Raw genomic sequence first — 24300 nt, forward strand, 5'->3', positions numbered from 1 at the left:
CTCTACTCAACCGGTAGGAGCAGGGGTTTTGACTTTCTTTTTCCGAGCGGCCTGAGCTTCCTCCATATTAATGTATTTGGCCACTTTTCCCAATAGCTCATCGAAATTCTTTACGGGCTCTTGGATGAAGGATCGAAAAAAATCTCCCTCTGACAAGCATTGAGAGAATGCGCTTATTAATATTTCAGAAGTAGCGAATGGGACATCCAGAGCCACTTGGTTGAAATGCTTGATGTGTGCTCTTAAAGACTCCGCAGCCCCTAATTATTTGAGCACAAACAGACTATAATTAGTCTTCTAATATTTCCTACTGCTGGTGAAATAGTGCAGGAAAGTATTCCTAAATTCCTTGAAATAAGTAATGAACCCGACTGGTAGCCTGTCAAACCATCTTTGCGCTCAGCCATAGAGAGTGTTCAGAAACACTCAATATTTTATTCCTTCGTTGTATTAATGTAGTAGGGCAGTGTTCTGGAATTTTTTGAGGTGATCCTCCAGGTCATTATTACCTCCATACTCTCCAATAGACGGGGGTTTATAACCCTTAAGGAGTTTCTCGTCTAACACTCCCTAGGAGAAAGGGGCATTGAGTAGTTCAGGCATCTCCTGAATAGCTGGGGCTTTTCCCCTCTTTGGGGTCCATTGATGGTGAGCTCCTGGCCGAGGAGGCCTGAGATTGCTCCATTCTGCTACCACCTTCTCCAGGGGCTTGATACAATTCCCTAAGGAAGTCGCATGGTCGCTTCCTCTTGGACCTTCCATCCGAGGCAGAGAGCCCTTCCTTCGAAGCCATAAGAGCGCAGCACGAGTGAGAATCCGCAGTTTATTTTTCTGAGGCCGCTCGCATCTTGGCCTCCTTGAATAATTCTTATTTCTTGAGCGTCATGGTGACGTTCATTTTACTGGTATCCTCCATTTTCACGTTCCAGAGCAGGTGAATGTGTTTCTATAGATGATATTAAATTTGATCCTATCCGGAAGCTGAGTTAAATGGAGGTACCGATGAGATGATGGTGTGAACGTTGACAAAGAGAGGAATCAAGAGCTTGGGGGGAGGGGATCACCGATGGTAGCCACCATCTTGCAAACACCACAGACTAAGCACCCGCAACTGTTAGAGCGAGAATCAGATAAGAGGTTTTTGGCACAAGCCCTTCGATGCTCAAGTCAGAAAAGAGGTCGAGCGAAAAAAGATGAAAAATAGTAAATGTGTGCACGTAAATAAGACTACTATCTAGCGCATTCTTGGTCAACGGAAATGACCTCCCTTTTTATACTGCCTTTTGTAACCTCCACAATCATAAGGCATCAGAAAATGTCGCATGTCAGGGGTGTCAAGTGAAAGAAGATGTACAACGGACTTTTATTGGATAGAGGAAGATTCCACCGTTTGTATGTGGCAGAGTATTAGAACATTATCTGACAAATATCTGTTACTCTCTGATAAGTTGTTACAATCCTCTAACAATGTTGTCCCTCTAGGGATTTGACCAGCTAAGAGGTCGGTCAGGAGTAAGATTGGGATGGTGTCCAGAAAAAGAAGACTAAACTTTAGGTCCGATCGGCTAAGAGGTCGGCTGGGAGTAGAGGAGTGGACTATTTAGATACATAATTAACTCTGACCCATCTCCTCTTAACTTCTAACTATCACAGTATCCTGACTTCTTTTACTAGAGTCATCCACTATTTTCCGCATCATATAATATTATATAATGGTGGGCGTCAACTTCACCACCTTGATAGTTTGATCTCGGGTCGACGGATATTTCTAAACCCGGAGGTGTTGAGAATTTGATTTACACATTCTTGGGCAATGTTTACACATTCTTGGGCAATGTTGGTCCAATATACAATGACGGTTTTCTGATGTGCTACTTAGTGTATGCCGCCATTAGTGCGCCGTGGTAATTTGTCTCAACACCCTTAATTTTGAAATAATTAACAAAATGAATGTTCAGCAAATATCAATGAACCCAAATGTTTACCTAAACAGATTTATGCAATGTATTACAAATAGCAAGTAACTAGATAAAACCACTGGCTTCAAAAGCAAGAAAAATAAAGCAGTAGAAAAATCAATGGAGAAGTATTTTAAATTTTCTTACGAATTTGAATTTCGACTTGCTTCTCTTTACGTTCATATTTTTGTCTGATCTTCATCTTTTCAGCTTCCAATATACTTTTAAATTATTGAGTGCAAAAAAGACACCCCAATAAGCCAAAGAAAAATGGAAACAACTCGAGTAAATATAAAGTTGATAAAGCAACATGGTTTTAAAGAATAAAATAGACCCTCACAATTGTTTCTTTCACAAGAACAACTATTTCTTATAATTAGAAAATTACAATTTTAATTCTGTAAGAATTGATATTTCAGAATTTATTTTCAACGAAATATAACACATCGCGAATATAATAATCATTCTTAGTGAATTAATATATTAGTGATTCGTATAAACAAATGCACCCTGTGGATATTGAGATTTCTTCGGCTGCTCATTTTTGTTTCATGACAGACAACAAACTCACCATATTTCTATGATATACACAAACTAACAGGACCAAGTTCATGTTAGAAGAGGCATTAGATAATTTCCCAAAAAAGTATTAATAAGATTAGTATTTGAACAAAAAATTTGAAGAACCTACTGTGGCATAATGTCCTCGCAAGGCAAGTAAATCTCATATCATGGAACCAATCATCTCCTAATCTATGGATGCATTTGCTACAATTTCTATTCCTGACAACTCTGTTCTGTTCTTCACGGCTTCGATTTGATCAGCAAGTGAGATTTGTTTCAAACTTTCATTTTTAATCACTTCCATGTCCCATTTCTTAAACTCTGGCCTCGGTTCTTCAATCATGTCAGCTTCAAATTTCCAGGAATTGCTTAGTTGCTTCTTGCGTTCACGAAACTTGAGAACAAAAAGGAAAAGAAAAAAAAAAGAGAGAAAGGTCAACTAAACACAATTCAAAATAGAAAATAATTGGCAGGCTATAAATATATTGGATTTGTTTCAGTTTAGCAAATGAGTACATGGCTTGGGAGGTTTATGAATGTTTATAGACATATGTAGTTACTAAAATGGAAATGCCAAAAATAGTTGAGACAAGAATTTTAGTAGTAAATAAGAATAATGATCATGCAATAACTTCTATGTTCAACAAGTTCTTTAAGATTTAAAGAAAATACCTTAGTTAATCTTGCCTTGAGTTTTAAACTTTTGGATAATGGTATCTTCTTTTCTCTGTCAGATTTCTCTCTTGAAAATGACTCCACCTGTTTATCTTCCATCATTTGTTTCCGTAGTTTCCTTTGTTCAGCGAGCTTTGCAATTTTTTCAGCCCTCTCCCTCGCAACCATTTCAGCTCTTAGCTTCACACGTACTTTTGCCCTTTCTTTCTCTTCTTTGAGTTTTACTTGTTGGGTCATGAAATCTGCTTTCATTTTCTCAAAGTCATCCCATTCTAATTCCTCTTGGTCATCAGTTCCTATTTTTGCTGCTTCAGCAATAGTTCTTGCCCACATTGTGTAGCATTGGGCTTGTAGTCGTTTAATTTTTCGACGCTCTTCCCATATCTTTTTTAGGGAAGAACTAATCCTAGATTTGCTCTGGTCACTACACAAAAGTAATTAATATTCATGAAGATGAAAGTGCCATTGAGATATCTATTCACAGCAATCTTATATGAATCATAGGTTGGAGTAAGATTTAACACAATGACTTTTGCAAACTGAAACAAATTACCTGTGCCTATGATGGAATTGAGACATCTTCTTCCGGACCTGAAGCCACACAAACAAATTATTAAACTTTAAGCGAGTATTGAGCATCACCAACCAACAAACATAATATTATTTACTTAGAATGCACGAGATTGTTTTACATGCCATCACCTTGGGGTTGCTTAAGGCCTCCAGTGTTTTTTTCTTAATGCGTTCACGAGTCTCTACAATCCACACAACATATAATGTTAGTATCAGCAAGGTCAAATTCGGATCACAATGGAGGGGTAAAAATGGATATATGGCAGTACGCCATCATTATAACAAAGATACAAGGGAGAAACTAAAAAGTAAATGTCACCTTCACTGTGTTTCTTTCCTTTGTTCCAAGGTATCCTGCCTCTGTTTGCTGCGCCAATCTTCAGTCTTCTCTGGATTTCTTTATGGGAGACACCTTGAGCACTTTCACAATTAGTGGAACCTTTCTCATACTTCACACTGGATACAGAAGTCTGAAATCCAAGGCTGGCGGGTTTCTTGTTTTCACAATGCTCAGTTGATAAACCTAAACTAAAGAATTGAGGACTAATTTCGGATGGTGCTACATCAAGCAAAAGTTGCAATGTTTCTCCATCATGAACTTTTGGACAGGGATTAAGGGATGTCAATATTCCGTGTGCCTCTCTTGATGTAGCTATTGGAAGTGGCAACAGCTTGAATGGAAGTTTAGGTTTAAAATCTTTCAAACCATAGGTGAAGAATGCTGAATGAATACTGAGGGTAGAATAAAAGGATCACCATGTTAAAAAAGCAATAGCCACAAGGTGATTTTAATCATTAAAATAACATGTAATTGAGCTCCACCCACCTCTTCCTCACTATTTATGTCTACCTCTACTAAATAAATTTGGTCCTTCAAACTTCACTGAACTAGATTCATTAAGTAGGAAAAGAAGACACTGAAGCAGCTAAATTATAGTAAGACCTTGCACAACTTAAATACAGTAAGTTGATCAAATGTTCAGATTTTCAGTACAGTTTCTATCTTCTGATTTATAACGCTATACTAAGTAGTGAGAGAAGAAGATGATAGTGGAATTCTCCAACCTTACCTTGCACAAATCAAATACGAAGATGAATTTAAATAGATATTTATTAGTGAAGGAACATAGTAAGTTACTTGTTTTAAATATTCTAAGTTGCTTTAGCAGGTCTAAAAACTCCATGCCAACATGAATTTTAAGTTGAGTAAAGAGATGAACAAATTCTATGCTATTACCAATATTTGAAATTAACTATTGTCAATACAACAATTGATGCCTCAAAAGATTTTAAAGCTCCTTTTTAACAAAATATCATGAAGATTATCACATAATAAGGCACAATGTCTTAATCAAATTTCATATTATAAGTAGTGGCACAAAAGTAAGTACCTTGGCTTCCCACAAAAGTAAGTCCTTTCCATATCTTATAGAAATTCTTCCTGGAAAGACAAGTGAAAGTAGGGCCTAGTCCTCTTAGACAAATAAGTGGAAGAGCAATACATCAATACATGTACGTATTTAACATGAGTGAGGGCTAAACAACAAGGCCTCTGAAAACTCATAGGAAAATTACACTTAACTTCCTTTATCTAACTTCTAATATATGTGAAAGATCAAAAATCTTTGAGCTAGCCAACCCCATCAAGTGGGATAAGGCTTGGTAGTAGTAGTAGTTGTTGTTGTATCAAAAAAGCCTGAGCTAGTTGAATAATTTCAATTTAACCAAAGACGATATATCAAATTACTATGATCGGTGAGATACATGCTGGTTTGTACTGATTACAGAAGCAATCAAAGTAACATTTCAGCTGTTTTTTTTAGCTTTCCTTCAGCATAGACTATTATATTTCTGCAGATATGATATTCAAATTCCCTAATCTCAAGTTCATAAGTCCCACATGTAGGTTAACCATGGGAAAAACACAGCATCTATCATATGCCACTAAAAAAAATCTCATTTTGGGAAGAGAGATTCTCCAAATCGAAGACCTACAAGCAGATTACATAGTTGATCATAATTACACTTCTCAAACAACTAAATCTTCCTCACTGGCCCTAACAGCATTGAATCGGAAATAGCACATGAATGTAGCTGCTCAGAGCCAAACGTATGCATAGGAACATTTTTTTCAAAAATTATGTGTAGAAACGATTGCATAACAAAGAGAAATATAGTTTATCTCTTCCTCTTATGTGAATGATTGGGAAAGAATCATAAAAGGGAACCTTACAGCCGAAGAAGACATCGAAAGGCCATGGTCGGCGGCGGTTCCATGTCGAATGGGATTAGATCGGGCTGCAACACAAATAAAGATCATAATTGGGCCGGGCCGTTGTTGGACAAGCCACCTTTGTGATTGCTATCCATTCTAATAAAGCTGGGTTATTCATCTTTAATATATTTAAAATATTAATAAATATATTATTTTTATTTTTAAAATAATAATGAGTGTGTTTTTTTAAAAAAAAAATAGCCTAAAGTTTTTCACCAACTACTAATTGAATTCTAATTGGCAAAACCCTAAACCTCTATTTCTTTCCTATGTTGGCTAATCCAATTCAATTTCAATCTTCATCACAACTTTTGCACAAGATAACACGACTACAAGAGTTGAAGCTTGCATATTGAAGTCAACTCACTTACTACAAATAAAGAAGTTATATAAGAAAAATGAATAAATGAAAGCATCATTTACCTATAACCACGCGAAGAGTGTTTGCATTATTCATGTAGAACAATTCTATATAAATTATAAAATACTATGTAAAAACATTAGAATAATTCTCCTGTCAATACAGAGTCATGAGCAAAGGTCACATAACCTTATCCGGCTCTGCAAGAGATTATTATTAACTTCTCTGGAAAAGAAGTCAATCAATTCACTCATTCTAATGTTTATATTGGAGGCCAAGCAAGAACACCCTGCCCTAGTGAGCTTGCATTATTTGAACAGATGTGAAATATTTTCGTCATGGATTTGGCAGAAAATGCACCTCTTATCTTGGATAAGGATTCCCCTTTCTGCTTAGTTGAATCTTTGTGTTAATCCTTCCATTGTGAAGTAACCAAGTGAATAATTTAACCTTTTGGGGGACAAAAAGAGGACCATAAGCTGACTAAATGTGAGTATTCAGCTCCTATAACAATTAAATAACAGTGAAGGAGCTAATAGAGTTCCACATCTAGAAAATTATGTTCATTGATACTCCAATTCCATGTAGATGACTTCTAATTCCATTTGAAAATGTTGAGCCCTTTGAAAAATGTCTCTTTGCTAAAACCTTTAGAATCAATGTAATACTGATAGCTTCAAGGACAATAGGTCTGATTTCAGTAATTAAGTGAGGTTAATTCTATTGGTTTGTAGATTCCCTCTGTAGAAACTATTGAGTCCTTGAGATTTTAGCTTCCCATGTTCATGAACAGCTACCTCAATCTCATATCATGAAAGGCGCGAATGCTCTGACTAGTTGTGTCTCTTGATCAAACATCTCAATCTCATGATTTGGATCTAGAATTCTTTGTTTAGGTCCACGTTGAAGAAAAACCTATCTAGTTTTAGAGCTAGAGGATTTTGATGATTACTACAAGTGAAAGGGCCACCAAGAGTAGCTACTTCATACAAGTCCATTTTTTTGCCACCATTCTGAAAGGGGGAGTTTGCTCTAGTGCCAACAAAGCAATTTTTTCTGTTCTTTCTTTCTGGTGATGATAATGTGGCATTACAATCTACCTAGTGCACCAACATTCATCCACTATAAGGCCAATGAATTCAAGCTATTCAAGGAACTAGTTTTTGTGTTAGTCCGTGGCAAGCCCAAGAATGCTAGAACAAGCCTTCCTCATGGCATATTTTCATACAGTTATAGGAATTAAATCCGCCACAAGCCTTCCTCATGATATATTACAACTTTAAGTTTTGATTTGAGTTCTTTGACTTTAACATATTGTATGTATATAATCAATTATTATTCTCTTTCCAATTATTGGTCAACATTTAAGGCTACGTTGGATTCAGCTGGTAATATAATCAAATTTATAATATAATATAATGTAATCTTAACTACATTTACTACATTTAGTAACGTACTGTATGTAATCTTTGATTAGAAGAATGATTATATTCTTTCATTTAGTATCTATATTTTTTATAAATAATGTAATTCTTATTATTATATAATGATAAAAATATCCTACGACCTTTGTCGGAGGCGACGGCCGGCGCACCTCTGTCAAGCTGACCGTCGATCGACGACGGCCGGAGGTGGCGGTAGGCGGCGACGGCAGCGATCGGCGACGGTGGCTGTCGATGGAGGTGGCGGCCGACAACGGCGGCGACGACCGACGATGACGCCCGAAGGCGACAGGCGGTAGCCAAGGACGACGCCTGAAGGCGGCAATCGACGGCGGCGCCAGAGACAACGACCGGCGATGGTGCCAGGAGGCGGCGGCCAGAGGCGGCGCCCAGAGGCACCGACCGGCGGCGACTAGAGGCGGCGACATGCGGCGACCGGCGGCAGCACTCGGAGGTGACGATCGGCGGTGGCAGACAACTGGCAGTCGGCGGCGATCGTCTATCGGCGATGGCCAACGGCTACAGACGACTCGCGACCTACCAGCGGCGGCTGATCGACAGCCGACAACCAGCCGTGGCCGGTGACCAACGGTAGCCGGCAACAATGGCAGAAGCGACGTCGGTGACCAATTGATACCGAAAATAAACTAGGGGTATATTTGGTATTTAAATTTTAGTTAAACAGTGACCTCATAATGTAATCAGATTATATGGTATTGGCATTGTAATTCAGATTATAAAACTTTATTACCTTTTTGTAATCCAGATTACATTACATTACAGTTTTAAAATTGTAACAAACAAAGTAATTAATATTTTAATGTAATCTTAATTACATTACAAGATAGATTATATCCTACCAGAAGTAGTCTTAGAGCCACAACTATTATCATCTTTTATCAAATTCGCAAATTAATTATACTTGTTAATTATTTTTCTCCTTTTTTTATTATAGCAATACAGTTCAAAGTTAAGTTAAGCAAATAGATAAGTTAACAATAAGTATGTTTAGTAAGAATATCATTTTCAAAAGATAAGAATTTTCAAAGAAACATCGATTTCTTAGTATTGAAACAGAATTTGGAAGAAATTCTTAACTTAAGATTTTAAAGAAAACTCCTCCTAAAACATAGCACTTTCTTTTTGTGAAAAAAATAGTCTTTTCTTTTTCCAAACCAAAACTTAGGGTGTTTTTGTTTGCGCGTTTTCCATTTTCATTTTCCTAAAAAATTCACGTTTTTTAGAAAACAGAAAATAACTTTTAGACATTCTTAATTTTTCCAGAAAATTATATCTATTTTTTTAGAAAATGGACATGAAAAATGCAAACCAAATCTCACTTTTTAGAAACGCACATTTTCTAAAAAAAAATGAAAATATAGCTTTTCATTTTTAAAAAACTTAGGGAGCATTTGGTTTGTAAAAAAAATTCATTTTCTACTTTTCATTTTCTATTTCTATTTTTTTATATTCTATATAGTTTTTAGAAAACAGAAAATGTGTTTGGTATGATAGACTGTATTTCTATTTTATAGAAAAGAAAACTGAAAAATACATTTAGTAGGTTAATATGGAAAATTGTAAGTAAAATAATTATTCTTATTTAGAAAAAAAATCAAAGATGAAAAATTAATATAAGAATTATTCAACTTCTTAATTGAAATATTTTTTTTATTTAAAAATATCTATCAAATGGAGTGAATTAGTTGACTTTTATATAAATATAAAAATCAAGCATATATATGCCCTAACATATTATTTTTAGTTTCACATATTCAAATATATTAAATATAAATACAAATCTAATTATGGATGATCCTCCACATAATCATTCCACATATAGCTTGCAATTTCATCATGTACATTTCCCATCTAAGCTATTTGGCTTGGATCAATTGGAATCTGCTCTTGATCATTAAAATCACCTTTAACTCTAGACATGAGCATATCATCATAAGAGTATTCCATAAACAAATTATCCATTGCATGATGTCGACGTATGAAATTATGCACGGCACAACATGCAATTAGAATTAATCTTTGCCAAGTAATTTGATAGTTTGACATATCTTTTAAAATTTGGAACCTTGCTTTGAACACCCCAATGCACCGCTTTATAATATTACGACATATACTGTGCCTATAATTGAATAACTCTTCCTTCCCCTTGGTTTGCCATGCCCCCATTAATCTTGCAAGTGATAGTGTCGACCTCAATACTGAGCGAGAAACCCCGGCATGTTTGAGTAACCAGAATCAATAAGATAAAATTGATCTGTGATAGTGTTTCCATATTAATGATGAAAAACATCAACATAAATGAATATAGAGAGAGATTTATATGTTATTTACCACCGCAAGGTTTAGGAAAATTATTTTCATGCCTTGTCAATATGTCTATGAACACCTTGGAATCATTTGTTGTCCCCTCTCAACCAATATACACAAATGTGAAAAGCATATCGAAGTCACATGCAAGCATCACATTTTGCTGTTATTGTAGGCGAACTCCACCAATGGCAGGTGGTCCTCCCAACTGCCTCCGAAATCCATAACGCAAGACCTCAGCAAGTCCTTCAAAGTCTGAATGGTCCGCTCTAACTGTCCATCTGTCTGCGGATGAAATGCTGCACTGAAACGGAGTTGCGTACCTAAGGCTTGCTGCAGACTCTGCCAGAATCGGGACGTAAACCGTGGGTCTCTATCCGATATAATGCTCAATGGAACACCATGCAATCTGATAATCTCTCGACAATATAACTCTGCTTATCGATCCAGAGAATCAGTCTTCCGGATCGCTAAAAAGTGTGCGGATTTGGTTAATCGGTCAATGATTACCCAAACCGCATCATGGTCTCGTCGAGTCTTAGGCAATCCTACCACAAAATCCATAGTAATGTGCTCTCATTTCCACTCTGGAATAGGGATCCTCTGATGTAAACCAGCAGGTCTCTGGTGCTCAGCCTTCACCTACTGACAAACAAGACATCTAGCTACAAACTCTGCGATGTCTTTCTTCATACTGTTCCACCAATAGGAACGTCTCAAATCACGATACATACGATTTCCACCTGGGTGGATAGCAAATCTAGAGTGATGAGCCTCCTGAAGTAACTCCTCCATGACCAGGTGAGACTGAGGCACACATAATCTGCCCCGGAAATAAACAATACTCTCGTCATCTCGTGCAAACTCGGTCTGCTGTCCGGAAGCTATCTGGCTGCCAATGAACTGTAAATGCTGATCTCCGACCTAGGCCTCTCGAATCCTCATCCTAATCGACGACTGAGCAACCATGGTAACAAGAATACCCTACTCTGTCTGTCCCTGCTCCTCAAGGCCCAACTCAGAGAATCCCTGAATCAAGTCCGTGACTAAAACTCGATGACAAGCTAAAGTCCCTCTGGACTTCCTGCTAAGTGCATCAGCAACCACATTAGCTTTACCCGAATGGTAACTAATAGTACAATCATAATCCTTCAGGAACTCCATCCATCTCCTCTGTCGAAGATTGAGTTTCTTCTGTGTGAAAATATATTTGAGACTCTTATGATCAGTAAGAATCTCAAAAGTAATACCATAAAGATGTCGCCAAATCTTCAAAGCAAAGATAATAGCGGCTAGCTCTAAATCATGTATTGGGTAGTTCTTCTCATGCTCCTTCAACTGATGAGAAGCATAGGAGACTACCCTACCGTGCTATATCAAAACAGCGCCCAAGCCCTGAAGAGATGCGTCTGTGTAAAGTACGAATCCGTCATCACCAAAAGGTAAAACCAAAACTGGTGCTGATACTAATCTCCGCTTCAGCTCCTGGAAGCTGGTCTCACAAGCCTTTGACCACGTGAACTTCACGCCTTTCCTAGTCAGACGTGTCAACGACATAGCAATACTAGAGAAACCCTCAACGAATCGTCTATAATAACCAACCAGTCCCAAGAAACTGCGGATCTCCTGGACTGACTTCGGCTGCTCCCAGCTAGTGATAGCCTCGATCTTTTGAGGATCTACTGAAATACCTCGGCTTGACACCACGTGTCCTAGAAAACCAACTGAGGATAGCCAAAATGCACACTTGCTGAATTTCGCATACAGATGATGTCGTCGAAGAGTCTCCAAGACTATGCAAAGGTGCTGCGCATGTTCCTCCTCGGAACGTGAATAGATCAATATGTCATCGATAAAAATAATAACGAACTGATCCAGATACTCTAGAAAGATACGGTTCATCAAATCCATAAATACTGCAGGAGCGTTGGTAAGCCCAAATGGCATCACCAAAAACTCATAATGTCCATATCTAGTGCGAAATGTTGTCTTATGAATATCAGAATCTTAGAATACACTGATGTACCTCTGAGTTGATCAAATAAATCCTCGATCCGTGACAAGGGGTACTTATTTCTGATAGTCACTGCATTCAGCTGCATATAATCTATGCACAACCTCAAAGTATCATCCTTCTTCTTGACGAATAATATCGGAGAACACTAAGGCGGAATACCGTGGGGTTCTCCACAAGGACACCCGAATGCTCCTGCCCGTGCATGCCATATGCAGCTTCTGCAGGAGGAGTTGTCCTCTACTGACGCTGCGAAGATTGGGCTTTCGGCCCGCCTCGCTGAGTCCCGGACTGACCAAACTGTCCTCCCGGAACAGAAACCCCGGAGGCTACATGCTGAGCCTTCAACGAACAGTCTCAGCTCAAGTGCCCAAGCAGTTTGCAATAATAACAAACTGACTGTCTGAGGGTGCATGCAGAGGTGATGTGATCTCGGGATCCGCATCGGGTGCAGTAAGGGTCACCGGTGGACTGTTTCCGGTTCTGCTGAACAGACCGGGAAGGTCCAGATGAAGATCGTCCCAACTTCTGGGACCGTCCAGATGACCCAGAAATACCCTGACCTGTCTGAGCGCGACTGCTCTGCTATCCAGTAGTCTGTGGCTGCTGGATCTGTCCGGAAGTCCGATCAGTCTGCTTCCTCTTCTTGTCTACCTTCACTCTCTGATGAGCTAACTCAATCATAAGCGCCCTATCCAGTGCCTCTATGTATGATGAAGTACAAAAACCGGCAATCTTCACCTAAAGATGCCCGTCGAATCCCTGAACAAACTGAAGCATACGAGATTTATCCTCGACAACTAACTCAGGACAGAATCTAGCCAACCGATTAAAATCAGTATTATACTCCATCACTAAGCGATTATTCTGCCGAAGACTCAGAAAATCCTGCTGACGTGTCATCTGATACGCGCGGGGAAAATACCGACTCTCAAATGCCCCCCTAAATCTCATCAAGGTAATATGCTGCTCGCATAGAATTGAGCACTGCGTGTCCCACCAGATCTCTGCCTCATCTCGTACCTCAAGTACGCAGTAGTAGGCACGACTGGAGAGGGTGTTGGGTATACTAAAGGTGATACCACTAGTGAAGTCGGAACCGTCGGGGTCTTATAATCTGACGTGTCTATACTATCCTGACGAGTCTATCCCTTACGGACAGGCTCGACCCTAGCAGACCTCTCTGAAGACTCTGTCTCCGGAGAATCAATCGGCCTCTTACGAGGTCGACCACGTCTCGGTACCGGAACACGTGTATGTGTCATATCTATAAATAAAATGTTACCCAGATATCACTACAGGTATGAAAATTATAAAATTACCTATTTTACCCATTTGCCGTCTGGAGATGTCCTGTCGCTGCTTAGCCCTCAAATAGATCCAATAGAACCTCGTCAAAATATACTTCAAAATTCCGAAACGAGAAATCGACGGAAATCCATACAAATCCGAAAATACACAGAAATGCTCACGAAAGTAAGCATCGTAAATCCAAAACACGACAAGGTATCGCAAAATCGAGCTCTGATACCAAAAATATTGTCACGCCCCAGGTAGTCTCTGCCGGAAGAAATTTCGGCAACATCTCCCTGTACGGCTAACAATATGAATCCAAATATACATATATCTATCCCTCGGCTCACACGGCCGGAACAATACAATACAAACAACACACAAACCACGCAGTTTATATCAACATTCCACACAGTTTAATATGAACAATCCACGCAGTTTAATATAAAGAAAAGACGATATAGAAATCATCGCAGATATATATATATATAACATCCTACTCCACTACAACGAAGAAAACGAAATCCACGAAGTAATGAAAATATCCGCAGCGGAAAACAAAAGTAGCAAACCCAAAGGTTCAACATAAAGTCCACAATACAAAACCCACATCACTAGTATATGCATAGAAACCATAACAGAACCCAACAATAAGGAATCCTCGCAACAAGGGGGCTAGCGACTGGAATATCTCCCGACGACATCAACCTGAAAGATAGTAATATAACAGTGTGAGTCCAAAGAACTCAGCAGGTAATCCAATAGATATGTACAGCAACATATAACTACCAGTAATAACCTATGGTACAACCTCCTAAACCATAGAACCTATAGTACAGTTTCCTAACAGTATAACAGATATGCATAGCAGAATAAACTGTAGCAACTAACAGTAAGCATGTAATACAGTTTACAGCAAGAATAATAAGAAATGCATAACTAAAATAAACGGTACTCACCTGCGAGACTTGTGCAACTAACTGTGAACATACACAGATAAAAATAGTCAGAGCAAAAGCATATAACATGTATGCATGTCAATCATATGCAATCACCAAAATGCATCAATCAGAAATAATGCAATCTGTGCATATGATGCAAATGACATGTCCTGGTCACCCCTACTGCCAGTCAGCCATCTCACACACGATGGTGAGACCGAGTGGGTAGGGTTGTGACAACCGTGCACTCTGCCGTCACTACCCCTGATGAGTGACCGAGTGGACGGGATGCTGTCGGAATACACCTATCCTCCTACCTCAAATCAGAGTGAGGGAGCGCAATGCTCTCATCTCCCGGTACACAATGACGGGGAGGGACCCCGACGTACTACCACGCTGCCTATCACACTACCCATGAGTGGAGCCTCCAGCGGAGCACCACCGAGCAACCTACACACCCTGTGTGCTGTGTCACTACCCATGCAGTGGTCACGATGTGTGCAGGTCCATGTAGCCAGCCGACGAGCTCAACAATAATAGAGTCGTCAATCGCCCAGCATGCAATCATGCGATATGGTGCATGCGGCTACAGCATGTCATACCTGAACATATCCTCCTCTATATATGTAGGTGCCAAAAAGATAAACACATATGTAACAAGGATAATAAACAACATGAATCCAACATCACATACCTAACATGTCTATCCACTAATCCAGTATAGAGGGAAACACAATAAATACCTCTATCTCTATGAACACAGATAAACATAGCCAGAAAGAAAAGCATGCTAAACTAATGTATAGCAGCTAACAGTAGAGGTATGTATCAGGTATCAACTAAACTAAAACCAGAGAAAGTGCCAAACTACCAATCACTAGTAATCGCCTAGAGGTATCGAATAAATTATAACTAGGGAAGTGATAATTCTACCAATCACTAGTAATTATATATAAATTATACATATCATAAGACAATATCGAAAAGATAAGTCAAAGGGTACCCGCCTCAAATAGAAGGTACAAATCACGAAATCCAAAGTCGACGTCGAGACGCTTGTCTCGAATCAGAGTCCTGTATCAAACAATATATATTTTATTTAGCTAAATCCAAATGAATAGCTAAATAAAATTCCTAAAACTGAATTAGGGCAAAACCCTAATCAACACAATCTCAACATACCTAATTAAATCTAACGGTTAATTAGGATTAGTTACCTAATCCCTAATCACCAATTAGATTAATTCTAACTATATAATTCTACACACAATGAACAACTAATCAATCACACTTAACCTAATTCATATCTACACACGATCAAGTAATATAACCATAATCCACATCCAAGTAGCTCACAGGGAATAGAACTCACCTCACTGATCTAAAGTCTCTGCCAACAGCACAGTGAGAGGAATTTCCTTGCTGGATCAAAGAAACCACAGCAACTCTGCTGAAATTCCTCCCCACTTCAACCGAAACCTCAATCACAGCAAAGAAAGAAACATCCAAGAACTGATCTGTGGGTTACAGCAAGTAATTGGATCCGATCTCTCCCTCCTAGTTCAGAACCGAAAGAAGATATCATCAGGACGAAGAATTCATCGAAATCCTTGAATCTACAGAATTCCCCATGTTACCTCAACTGATCATTTCCAGAAGGATCACCCACTCCGCTCCGTGAACCAGCATACCAGGGATTCCCCTGACCCTCAATCAACAACAACAAAGAAGGGATCCAAGACCTGACCTGGGATCGCCAACAATCAGAGAGGAAACGAGCAAGAATCGGGAAAGAAGACTCGATCTAGGGCACAAATCAGAGAACAGAAAAGAGGAAGGATCGTCACTTACCCTCAGAGCCCTAATTGTCTCTTCACGCCGGCGATCGGATGACAAAGGCTCGACCCAGTGGCGTCGGATCGGGGAAGAAAGGTCGGCAGTCGGCTAGAGGAGACGCGACGCCGTGTCTGTGGTCCGGAGAGGAATAGTGCCGCCCGGATCTGAGCTCAATGGGCGCCGATTCCGGTAGAGGAAGATCGCCGGAGCTGGAAGCCCTAATCCCTTCGGCGTCGCTTGTCCGCGAGAGAGAACAGAGCGCGTGAGCAGGGGGCAAGAGAGGAGGAAGGCTCGGGTTCGGGCGGTTGGGAAATAAAAAAAAAAGAAATGAAATTTATAATATAAACATTTATTCACTTAAACAGGTATCCCAAAAAGATTTTATCCGAATTCAAAATTGATCCCCTTAAAATTCATCTTACGAGCTCCGAAAAATTCTCAAAAATTTTTTAAAAGTTCCAGAAAAATTCTATAAGGCTATTTCCTAAATAACCTTATTAATTTAATTTTTTCCGATATCTCACAATATGTGAGGATGGACGTCATTGTGTTCATATAATCGAATAATATATGTTCCCAACATATAAGCATCTCGTAGAACTCGTTTGAACCACTTGCTACTAGTGTAGAATGAATGTTAAAATCGATCTACACATATTCGATATCGTGTGTTGTGTCCGACAATTAGTAAAAACATAGCAACACCTTTTTCAACTGTAACTTTCTTTCCATCTTGCAATAGATTCAACTCTTTTAATGTTCTAAACAAAATTCACAAACACATGTTTTTAATACGGAAATTGTCAAAGCAAACTTGGGGGTGCACATCAAGTATTTCTTGTATGTACATCCTCTTAGTAAGAGATGAAGTTCGACATAGCATTCTATCAATGTATCCAAGATATTCAGTCATCATGTCATGAAAAATATCATTTATGATACCCAAAACTATCAACAAATTGATATCTGGGCCCAATTCATCATATTCATCATCAGAGCTTGACATGATCTGCAACAAACTAGTATTAAAATCAACACACACATATATAAAATTACCAATAGATTCATCTCATAAATATCCAATAAACAATTCATATTGAAAAGCTCAACATAGGCTTCAACATTAAATTCTAAAATATCAAACAAGTCTTAGATATTCAAGCCATGAAATCAAACAAAGTCCATTAACATTAAATAGTCTTCATCTAGGTAATAAAAGCATTCCCCATCAACTTGGCAACATATGATCCTACACCTGCTCAGATTGAGGCAATCCAACCATTCAGCTCTCCTATTTGATGGAATTTTCATGAAAATTTCATACATACCAGGTTTAAGGAAAGCTTCGGTAGATTTTGTATACGCTTAGGTAGGTAATAATTCTATCCCATTTAAAATCTACATGCACATCTCTATAGAGTAGGGATCATTGAACATGCTAGTTCAAGAAGAGCAGGATATATCTTGTTCATATTCTAACTTAGCAGCCCTCAACTCTAGGTATTTTTTTCCTAGAAATAGATTCTCCACTCAGTTGTTGCATGGTATTACTCCACTTATCCATACAAGTCTCATATTTTTCAATTTTTGAAAGTTTAGGATCTACTATTGGATGATTTTACAACAAGATACCACCAATTATTAGGTTCCCCTCCAACATCCTCATTATCGTCATCAACGACTTCAACATATGAGTTAATACTTCTATTAATGAATGCTTCTTCGAGCTCTCTCTCTTCATTAGATGTGGGGGCTAATTGAGTAGAAGCCCTATGCATACCTGTTGTAATTATCCCACCAAAAACTTCACTAAGAATGTGAAAATGATTACAACCTTCCTTTCATATGCCTTGTACTCCCTTTTATTTTTCTGTATCATTGATTAGGAAAGCATTTTATTATACACTAGCATACAATAAAAATATATATATTTGAATGGGTAAAAATATTTACCATATAAAATTCTGCCCTCACTTCCTCTAGAGCATTCACTTTACTGGTGTCGGAATCTATTGTCACACCAGTGTAAGCAGCAATGCAGCAAAAAGTCATTGCTTGGTGCATAGACGATTTCATTTACCTTTGAGCCTGTCGACACCGTAATTCATCTTCATAGCTAAATATAATTAATTGTTGATCTCCCAAACTGAATTACTAAAGGTAGATGTTTGTAATGTATTTTCGCTTGTCTTCATAAAACAATTGCCTTCATATTTAAGGGCATAAATAGAAATGAAGAACAACAAGATCAGTAGAATTAAGGAAAAATGGAAAAGAATGTCATACCTCTTTCTAAACAACGCATGCAAATAGTATGATTCAAATTTCAATACAAGATTAACTCCACAAGTCATGGTGATATTTTACAAGAATGATTAAAGTTGTCAAAATTCCTTTCGAGCTATAAAGAATTCGACGAAGAAAAAAAAAAGTTGTCATTCAACTCTGATCCACTCATCTTCATGTGGAAACTCACAACATGATCAGTTTTCATCAGGAAGTAATTGTTTGAGCTAAAGGAATAAGATGCATGATGTTAAAGATTAATAGCATATGAGATTAAGTCAAAGTTGAAAATCTTCCATGGAACAAATTAAAATTATGGCTTTGATGCTTACACGATCTGAAATAAATTAAGTAGAGGTGGGTGTAGATAAATGCTCATGGCTGGAATTGCGGCGCCACAAGATCACGTCGGAAGGGAAGAGGCAAACCCAATAGACGGAAGACACCGCTGGCACAATTTGTGCAGGAGGCGATAGACGAAAGGGACTGCACAAGCAAATTGTCGAGGAGGTGACAGACGGAAGGGACCGTGCAAAAATATGGAGGCGAGCCCGACAGATGGGGAGGCGGGACCAGTAAAGGGGTGGCAACGCGTGAGCAACAGGGGATGAAGGAGGAGCGGTGGCACGATGGATGGGAAGCTAGGGCACAGGAAGAAATGGGAAGAGGAGCTGCAGAAGCAGTGTTTAAGGGCACAAGAGGCACAGGAGGAAGGGAGAGGAGGAAAAAGAAAATTGTGTGATAAGTTGAAGACCATGTTTTCTTGTTTTTCAACCGCGTTTTCCTTTTTCTGAAAAATGACTTTTAGATATTTTTTAATTTTCTAGAAAATGATATCTTATTTTTAAAAAATAGAGGTAAAAATTGTCAACTAAACATGTTTTTTATTTTCATAGAAAATGAAAATAGAAAGCTCAAACCAAACACCCCCTTAGCTTTTCATTTTTCAAAAACTTAGCTTTTCTTTTTCCAACAAAAACTTAGCTAAATATTTAACTTTAAAAAGATTTCTTTGAAAAATATGTAGTTAAATACTTAGCTTTTAGTTATACCTTTAACAAAATACTTAGCTTTAGTTATACATTTGAAAAAACTTAGCTTTAATTATAATTTTCAAAAAACTTTGAAAATACATAATTTTAAAATACTTAACTTTTATATGTAGCTTTAGTTATACTTTTCAAAAAGCTTTGAAAATACTTAACTCTAAAATACTTAACTTTTATACTTAACTTTAGTTATATACCTTTGAAAAAATACTTAGCTTTAGTTATACTTTTCAAAAAGTTTTGAAAATACTTAACTTTTATACTTAGCTTTAGACTCTTCAAAAAAGCTTTGAAAATATTTAACTTTTAACTCCCCTTTTGACATATATTAAAAAAATATTCTTTATCAAGCTCTAAACAACAAAAGAGTATTTTTTTTTTAAATTTGTTTTGAACCTCCCCCTTGATTAATGTCAAATAAAAAAACTTTTTAAGTAGGTGCTTTAAGTTTGAGGGGACATTTAACTTTAAAATGATTATAATCCTAGAGTCCAAGCAAAGAAAGATCAAAGTAAAAAAGTTTGTAAAAAAATTATTAAAAATAAACATCTACTTTACTTAGATGAAATGTATAACCTTTAGTTACTAGATTTTTATTATAAGATAGTAGCGTTCACTTGGTTAGTCAAATTAAATAACTGATCCAGCTAGTTTGACTTAGAAGGATGACTTAACTTGATCAATTTAAATTGATATTTATAACCCAGACTTATGTTGATGTACAAATATAAACATTATGAAGTCTAGGTAGAGTCCTAAGTATCCTACACCTTTCTAAATATTTTCAATCACAAGAAGGTAGTCATAGAGTGCATGTGAGATATTGGCTCTTAAAAACTGTAGGATCATGCTTTCAAGGGGTAAAGCCTATAAGTACCCCATGACAGTTTTGATGTGATCAACTAAGTTAAGTTAGATATGTGTATTTGATCCTTGTGTCTAAGTGTGCAGAAGCTTAGGAACACAAAAAATTGAGCAAAAGACGTAGCTAGCGAGAAAGATGGTAGAAAAAGGAGTTGACGGGTTCAGTGCATCCGAGGGATGAGGTGCTATAGAAGAGTATACCAGTGGATGAGAAGGATGTGCACGGTGTTCAAGGGAAGAGAAGTCGAGAAGAAAGCCTGCTCAAGAAGAAGGTCGGATTTAGGTTCAGGTGAGCTTAACTCTGGATAACCGAAGCATCACACACACGAAGAAGACCAACCTTGTCTGCCTTGTGGAAAGTGCCTTCCATGGGTTGGAAGGCATTTTTAATGTTTCATAGAAAGTGCCTTCCATCCTATAAAAGATGTCTTTACTAGCCGTTACATGAGGATAAATTTTTATTCTTGGCGGATAAAGTCTATTTGATGGAAGGCGCCTTCAAGCTATAGATAATATTTTTTAGGGGCTATAAAAAGACCCCTCGAGCTACGAAATATTCAACAACTCCTGTATTCATTTTCTAGCATATTTTTTTAGCATTCAACGAATGTAAGAGGCTTCTCCGCTTTCAACGAAAGAGACTTTTTTAATACTTTTATTTGCCTTGGATTAACAACCACCTAAGTTGTAACCAAGTAATTCTTTCGCCTCTTTTATTTTTAGTTGTTCAATTAATTTATTATAATTGTGCTACTAATCCGAGTTAAAAGATCGAGAAAGGTTTTGTTTTATTTTGTACAAGCAATTCACCCCCTCTTGCAAGCCTACTTATGCCAACAAATGATATCAGAGCTCAACCACTTTAGAAGGACTAACCGCCAACTGAAATACAAAGACGATGGTTGAACCCAACATCTATCCGCCTAAGTTTGAGGGGGAGTTCATGATATGGAAGAAACACATGGGAATATTTTTTAAAACTAATTTTAAATTACTTTTAATAATTAAATATAGTTTTGCAGCCCCTAAAGATCAACAAAGAGATGAAAAGGAGGAATACCAATGGACCAAAAAAGAACAAGTCAACTTCGTAGCGAACAAACGAGCTGAGTTCCACCTACTGAGCATGCTTCCACCCCATGAAGTTAGTCGAATCGGGGCTTATGAATTAGCAAAAGATCTTTGGGAGAAGTTTCTGGAGCTATATGAAGGAACGTCCAAAGTAAAGCTCACAAGACGGGAACTAGTTCGGAACCAAATCGGCAACCTCTGGATGGAAGAAGGTGAAATGGTTGCTCATCTATATAGAAAAATCAAGAGCTAATCACCATTTTAATGAACCTTAGAGAAATGGTAACTAATCGGGACGCGCAAAGGTATGTTTTAAATGTGTTCCCAAGAACACTGAAATTAACATCTATAGTAGACTCCTACTATATCTCCAAAGACCTTGAGGTAAGTACACAAGAAAATCTTTTATCTACTTTCAAATTACACAAGTCTCAGTGTGTTGGACAAAGAAAGGGACCAAATCAGAACCTAGCACTACAAGCCCAGAAGAGTGGACCAGATTCAAACTCATCGATTGACGAAGACGAAGCAGCCTTCATGGTAAGAAAATTTGGTAAGTTTTGTAAATCTAACAAATTTAAAGAGGCACGGGCCAAGAAGTTTATTATTGGGAAATGAAAAGTAAGATGTTATAATTGTCAAGAAGAAGGGCACATCAAGGATGACTGCCCGAAACTGAAAAAGATGGAGAAAAACAAAGGTCAAGCAAATCAAAGCATAAAAATCTGAAGGCAACCGGGATGAGTCATCCTCGAAGTCCGAACTGGAAGAGTATTCTAGACTAGCACTCATGGTAAGTCACCAAGAGGAGAGTATCTATGAAGGAGAAGCAACATCTGAGGAAAGCAATAGTGAAGGGAGAGCATCCAACTTCGAACATGATATGGTAAGTGAGGTATGTCTTCTATCTCCTGATCAACTTTATTCTGGAATAACATTAATGACTAAATATTTATGTAAACTAAAATTTAAAAATAATAATTTAAAAAGGAAAATGTTGATTTGAAAAGAAAATTAACAAATACTTGTCCACTAGAATTGTTTGATAAACTAAAAATGAAAATGATAAATTGAAAGAACATATAGAATCTTTGAAAAATGACTTTACATGTTCAATTTCAAAAGATTTACAAAATTTTAGAAATTATAGATAGCTCAATTGGTATACTAGGAACTATAGAAGTCAAATTAGAAAAATATCTAGAAATTATGTTCCACCAAAATTCTTGATTAATCCAATAGGAAATAATTTATATTGGGTTCCCAAATTATGCTTAGTATAATTTAAGTTAATCTTATGTATGCTTTAAAAATTTAATATATTTTATCTTCCACATTGTTTAAATAAATTATATAAATGTCTACTATTCATATTTCAAGTTGGAAATGTTTACTATGCTATCTAATGATTTGATCTATAAACAGAAATTTAAAAAAAAAATACCTTATTTTCTATGAATTTATTAACAAAAATAGTATTTTAAAAATAAAAAATATTTTGTAGACTTATTTTTGAAAACTCTTATTTCTTTGTGATAAAACATGAAGCTTTCTATCATAATAATTTTTTAAAATATTTTTTGAATTTTATCTGAATTATAACTAATTACTTTCTAGAAAGATAATTTTTAATATTAAAAATTATAAAAAAATGGAAATTTAGACACTTTGATTTTTCTAATATTAGACAATCTATTTTCCATATCTAGGAAAATTATCAATATTTTTAGAGTTGAAAAATATTTTTTTAAGATTTATCTTCAAAAGTTTAGTTATTCTAATAAAATAAATCAATTCTATTTGATAAACTAATTTTTTTACTGTGATAATTTTTTTACTAATATAAATTATTCTTTTTATGTTTGACAAAAAGTTACAAGATTTTTTGAAATTGAAAAGTAATTATTAAATTATTTTTATCAAAATAGAAGATTATTTAATAAAAATAAAATATTTTTGACAATTATTTCTGAAAAATATTAACATACTATTAATTCTTATAATGTGCCAATAGAAAATTATTGCAAAATTTTCTAACTATTTTTTTCCTAAGTTTTTTTGATGTGATCAATGAGGGAGAAATATGTACAAGTTAAAGAGAGTTAGGAATAATAGATAATATTTTGAAATTTTAGAATTTTTATCCTTGCATTTAACTTCATTGAATTGTAACTTTTTGTGATAATTGCAATTTACTTTATATAATCATGTTATTACATTTTGTTTAACCCTAACTTTAATTTGGATTGATGCACATCAAAAGCCGGGAGATTGTAAGTATCCTATGGTAGTTTTGATATTGTCAACCAAGTTAAGTTAGGTCATGTATATTTGATCATTGTATCTAAGTGTGAAGGAACTTAGGAACACAAGAAGTCGAGCGGAAGACGAAATGAGAAAGATGGCAAGGAAAAGGAACTGACAGGCTCGGTGCATCCAAGGGACAAGATGCTACAAAAGAGTATACCGGTGAACGAGAAGAAAGTGCACGACGTTTGAGGTAAGAGCAGCTGAGAAAGAAGCTTGCTCGAGGAGAAGGTCAGAGTTAGATTTAGGTGAGCTCAACTCCGAATAATCGAAGCATCACCCACGCGAAGAAGACCAGCATGGTGGAAGGTGCCTTCCAGCCTATGGAATGTGTCTTCACTAGTCGTTATCCGAGGATAAAGTTTTATCCTTGACGAATAAAGTCAATCCGATGGAAGACACCTTGGACCACTTTGAAGGTGCCTTCAAGCTACGGATAACAATTTCCAAGGACAATAAAAAG

The 24300-nt window shown here is 37.0% G+C and overlaps 1 protein-coding gene across 6 annotated transcripts; it reads right to left on the bottom strand.

Annotated features, from left to right (window-relative positions):
- Positions 1–2589: 2589 nt before the first annotated feature.
- On the bottom strand, positions 2590–16556 carry LOC121980219 (golgin subfamily A member 6-like protein 22). 6 transcript variants are annotated; one of them, XM_042532179.1, is made up of 11 exons: positions 16276–16556; positions 16062–16166; positions 15797–15981; positions 15432–15498; positions 6004–6068; positions 5162–5211; positions 4090–4502; positions 3900–3952; positions 3751–3788; positions 3195–3621; positions 2590–2916 (listed from the first exon to the last, which is right to left on the bottom strand). In XM_042532179.1, the coding sequence occupies exons 6-11, from the start codon at positions 5191–5193 to the stop codon at positions 2707–2709; spliced, it is 1173 nt and encodes a 390-aa protein (XP_042388113.1). In that variant the 5' UTR covers positions 5194–5211; positions 6004–6068; positions 15432–15498; positions 15797–15981; positions 16062–16166; positions 16276–16556; the 3' UTR covers positions 2590–2706. The 6 variants fall into 6 exon arrangements, with proteins under 6 accessions (XP_042388113.1, XP_042388111.1, XP_042388114.1 ...); XM_042532177.1 differs by having other exon boundaries at positions 16062–16171; XM_042532180.1 differs by lacking the exon at positions 15432–15498 and having other exon boundaries at positions 16062–16171.
- Positions 16557–24300: the final 7744 nt, after the last annotated feature.

Source organism: Zingiber officinale, chromosome 5A (assembly GCF_018446385.1).
Source record: "Zingiber officinale cultivar Zhangliang chromosome 5A, Zo_v1.1, whole genome shotgun sequence".
In the NCBI taxonomy this organism is placed as follows: domain Eukaryota; kingdom Viridiplantae; phylum Streptophyta; class Magnoliopsida; order Zingiberales; family Zingiberaceae; genus Zingiber; species Zingiber officinale.